The following is a 4,622-nucleotide window of genomic DNA, read 5'->3' as shown; positions in this document are numbered from 1 at the left end:
TACATGGACACGATGGAGTTAGGGATGTGGATTAAAGCTGGGAAAGGTGGAATTCATTAGGGGAAAATAGTCAAATTTCAGTGCAGGATCTGGACTACAGGGGAAATATTGGACCTTGGTGACTGACAACGGGAGAATATGGAATAAGGGAGAGAGGTGATATCAGAGTAAGCGGCAGAGAAGAAAAGGCAGTAACTCCCAAGACTGGATGCTGTCTCTGGTAACCAGGAAAAAGCAAATATAAACAAAGAGGTGAGTGACGATGCCTGATGTGTTATGAGCTAGGAAAATACTGGCAAGGCTGCAGCACGGCCGCCGGCGGTCAAAGTGGTAACTGGGGATCTGAGCTCGGCGGTGACGCGGGGCCCTCACGTGACCAGGAGCCTATGTCTGCCCAAGTCCCTCTCTCCTGGTCCTTTTTGCCTGTCCAGACACCGTCTGCCTACTGCCCTTTGGTCGAGGGGAAAAGCAGAAGGAAGTAAGTCCCCTCGGTCTTCTGAAATCGGTATGTGTCGGTGCTGCCCAGTAACCTCTGGGATCGGGATGGCAGAGAGTACCAGGCCTTTCCCTATATCCAGCCCCGCCCCGCCGCGCCCACATTTCGGTGCAGAAAATGGTGGTCTTGGGGTGAGGTGGAGAGATGAGGGGGGGGGGCCTGGGAGACATAGATACCTAGAAACAGTTTCTAAGTAATCTTTGGCTTCCACTTGCCGCTTGGAAAAGAAATGACGAGCACTGCGGGGTGGTGGGGCACGGAGGACGAAGCTTAAGGTGGAGTATGGGGGAGGGGAAACAGAGGGGGCTGGCGTGGGAGCGGCGGCTAGTGTCCAGAAAGGGACGGTATGTCAGTCAGTCCTTCCCTCCTCCCCACTCCCCGCCCCCTACCCTGTCTTGGCGTCTGTCTGCAGGTCTGCAGGTCACAGGGGCGCGCCTGGAGAAGAGGGCGCCTAGAAAAAACCGCCAGGAGAGGTCCAGGTCGGGGAAGGGCTGGGCAGTGACCTGGGATGGGATACGTGGGAGGACGCTGATGGGAACCGAGTCGGCAGCACCGCCGGCGCGCCCCGCCCCTGCCACTGCGGGAGAGGCCTGTGGCAAGGCCTGCTGGGAAAATGGTGGGCTTTCGGAAAGGAGGGGGCGAGGGAGGCTGGGGGCTAGGGAGGCTGAGGGCAGGGTGGGACGCAGCGGGGTCTCCAGGGCCGGAGAGCCCCTCGACCAGCGTAGGGTGGGGGAACCTGGGCCTCGACTCGGGAAAAGGCAGGTATGAGAACCCGGGGCTGGGGTTTTGATGCAGCCGCCAAGTGTGTTGACTCGACTCTGCCTTCCTTGTCTTCTATGAATAACTGTAGATAAAGACCCCCTCAACATGGAAAAATCCTGCAAAGAAAATGAAGAACAGCCACAGAGCGCACCCAAGACTGATGAGGAGCGGCCTCCTGTGGAGCACTCTCCTGAAAAGCAGTCTCCGGAGGAACCGTCTTCCGAGGAGCAGTCGTCGGAGGAGGAGTTCTTTCCCGAGGAGCTCCTTCCCGAGCTCCTTCCCGAGATGCTCGTGTCCGAAGAGCGCCCTCCTCAGGAGCGCCTTTCTAGAAGGGACCTTTTTGAGGAGCGCCCTCCCATGGAGCAGCCTCCTTGTGGAGTGGGAAAACATAAGCTAGAAGAAGGAAGCTTTAAAGAGAGGCTGGCTCGCTCTCGCCCGCAATTTAGAGGGGACATACATGGCAGAAATTTAAGCAATGAGGAGATGATAAAGGTAGCAGAGGAGATGGAAGAAATGAAAAGAGTACGGAACAAACTGATGGTCATGCATTGGAAGGCAAGACGGAACCGTCCTTATCCTATTTAATGTATTCGGCTTTAATTCTGTTTTGCCTGATACAAGTATTGCCACCTGAACGTTGCATTTTCTCGTATACCTTTCCCCATCTCATTTTTAACTTTTCGTGTGGCTTTAGTTTAGGTATTTCACTTGTAACTGGCATAAAATTGGGTTTTCCCCACCCACAAGCTGCAAGTCTCCCTTTTTCAATCATGAGTCTCACCCATTTGCATGAAAAGATGTACATTATATATTGTGAAGTGAAAAAAACAATTTTCAAAAAGTATATGTTGCATCTCATTTTTGTAAAAAATGTATATTTATATATTAATATGCAAAGAAAAAAGTATATACTTAAATGGCTTAACAGTGGCTATCTGTGCGGTAATAGGTGTTTTGGTTTGTTTTTTCATTTTTGCTTCATCAGAACTAATTTTTAAAGACAAACATGTTACTTTCATTGCAAAAAATATAATGGGAAAAACATAAAAACCTGTCAATCAGCTTATAAAGACAATGTGGCACTTAATAAATACTTGTCAGAACTTTAAAGAAAAGTAAATCTCATGTTTGTTTTTAAGTAGGCTCCATGCCCAGGATGGAACCCAATGGGAGCTTGAACTCAAGACCCTGAAATCAAGATCTAAGCTAAGATCAAGAGCTACATGCTTAATGGACTGAGCCACCCAGATGCCCTAATTCCATGATTCTTTTAAATATCACGCAGAGAAACAAACTTGGTACTTCTATTTAATAGTCACTATTTTCCCATTTAAAGAGGAATAATGTTTGACTTAAAAGCTGCTGTGGAGGGGATCCCTGGGTGGCTCAGCGGTTTGGCGCCTGCCTTTGGCCCAGGGCGTGATCCTGGAGTCCCGGGATCGAGTCCCATGTCGGGCTCCCGGAGTGGAGCCTGCTTTTCCCTTCTCCTGTGTCTCTGCCTCTCTCTCTCTCTATGTCTATCATAAATAAATGAATAAATCTTAAAAAAAAAAAAAGCTGCTGTGGAGCCTAATAAAGTGAAGATCCTAGAGCTGCCTTGTTTCCCCCACTTGTACACATAGGACTCACAACCCCTATAGATACCTTTCAAATACAGGGGTTAGAACCCAAAGGAGGTTTCACTTAAACTCACAAATAATTGCTGTGAGATTCCAGGTGACTGCCACATTCTATTTCTATCCTGCTATTCTCTTCTCTTGGATACTGGCACATCTGCTGGGCACAGCAGCCCCTTCTTCTGGGTCCTGTTCTTACCATGCCCACTCCCCACAGCCAAGGTGCCTGGGTCCTCCAGTTGCAAAGCTTCACTGATTGCTCTGGAGTCCCTTCTGGACCAAAGCTGAACTGTGTCTCCTACAGATAAGTGGAGAATGCCTCTCCGTCAGTTTTAATATTATACTTACCCAGGTGCATATCATCCCAGTGCTGCTTAAACCTCAATGTCTTAAAGAATTCTTGGCAAAATAGTCCCCTTTTTCCTGAAGGCCTCATCTTTCCCCCACTGGATTCAAACATGAATTCACTGAGACCTGGGCTACAAGACAGATCTGTGGCCAGCTATAATGATGTATATTCAGGATTGGAACCTCCCAACCAATTTCAAAAAATGGCTATGGTTTTAGGTGCCTAATATTTGCCTTAGGGTGAATTCTCTCCCAAGGGTTTTCTGGCATATTTGCTCACCTTGTATAAATTAAAGAGGAAAGTCAGACTTAGATCAAGCTAGGACATTTCTCTTTACCCTGCCCCTCATCACCAAGAAACATTCAAAAGTACTTTATAAATCATGAAACTACTATATATGTATATACACATACATACATATGTATGTGTGTATCAGATATTATGGTTTCTAAAAATACACCTATAACACCTAAGATTTTGTTTTACTTATCCTATTAATTCTAGGAACATGGATAGTGATTAATGATTTTGGAAATTACGACCCAGTCATGAACTGTGAGTTTGTTTGATTGACTATGTAGCTTCAGTGTGTTTACCTCTCTAGAATGTATGATTTGCGATTTCAGAAGGATTACTGGGGGGAGGAATTGTTTCCCCAAATTCAACATTAAAATTATTTACAAATTCTCTATATCAGCATTTGTCTTATAAAAAATGCAAAGACCTGGGCTCTACCCCAAACCCATTAAATTTCCTTTTCTGTCAATTAGCACACAAGTTAGACATCCACTGCTATATGAAATATACTTCTGGTTTTAGTAAAAATAAATTGTGACATAGATCGAAGAAGATGCAGATGACTGTATCAGAATTTAAAAGAGTGAAAGGCTTGGGTCACCTGGCTGGCTCAGTCCGTAGAGCATGCAACTCTTGATCCTGGGCATTCTGAGTTCAACCTCTACACTGGGTGTAGAATTAACTTTTTTTAAAAAAGTGAAAGTCTGGGGTGCCTGGGTGGTTCAGTGATTGAGCGTCTGCCTTTGCCTCAGGTAGTGATCCTGGGGTCCTGGAATTGAGTTCCACATCGGGCTCCCCACAGGGAGCCTGCTTCTCCCTCTGCCTATGTCTCTGCCTCTCTCTCTGTGTCTCTCATGAATAAATAAATAAAATCTTTTTTAAAAAGTGAAAGTCTTGTCCAAGCACATTTTTTTTTAAATTTTTATTTATTTATGATAGTCACACAGAGAGAGAGAGAGAGGCAGAGACATAGGCAGAGGGAGAAGCAGGCTCCATGCACCGGGAGCCCAACGTGGGATTCGATCCCGGGTCTCCAGGATCACGCCCTAGGCCAAAGGCAGGCGCTAAACCGCTGCGCCACCCAGGGATCCCTCCAAGCACA

General features: G+C 46.9%; 1 protein-coding gene across 9 annotated transcripts; it reads left to right on the top strand.

Moving 5' to 3' along the window:
• The first annotated feature begins 275 nt into the window (after positions 1-275).
• TCEAL1 (transcription elongation factor A like 1) lies at positions 276-2,373 on the top strand. Of its 9 annotated transcripts, none has more exons than XM_072817686.1 (3): positions 276-505; positions 909-975; positions 1,347-2,373. In XM_072817686.1, the coding sequence occupies exon 3, from the start codon at positions 1,364-1,366 to the stop codon at positions 1,841-1,843; it is 480 nt and encodes a 159-aa protein (XP_072673787.1). In that variant the 5' UTR covers positions 276-505; positions 909-975; positions 1,347-1,363; the 3' UTR covers positions 1,844-2,373. The 9 variants fall into 9 exon arrangements, with proteins under 9 accessions (XP_072673787.1, XP_072673781.1, XP_072673789.1 ...); XM_072817680.1 differs by having other exon boundaries at positions 327-505; positions 909-1,112; XM_072817687.1 differs by having other exon boundaries at positions 350-478.
• Positions 2,374-4,622: the final 2,249 nt, after the last annotated feature.

The sequence above is a fragment of the Canis lupus genome, chromosome X (genome assembly GCF_048164855.1).
Source record: "Canis lupus baileyi chromosome X, mCanLup2.hap1, whole genome shotgun sequence".
Classification (NCBI taxonomy): Eukaryota; Metazoa; Chordata; class Mammalia; order Carnivora; family Canidae; genus Canis; species Canis lupus.
Note: the sequence above shows the minus strand (reverse complement) of the source record. Positions and strands in the feature narration are given on the sequence as shown.

Coding starts and splice junctions, on each gene's coding strand:
- TCEAL1 (XM_072817680.1), top strand. CDS start 1,028: ATGGGAACCGAGTCGGCAGCACCGCCGGCGCGCCCCGCCCCTGCCACT. Junction 1,113..1,346: donor CAAGGCCTGCTGGGAAAATG/GTGGGCTTTCGG, acceptor GAATAACTGTAG/ATAAAGACCCCCTCAACATG.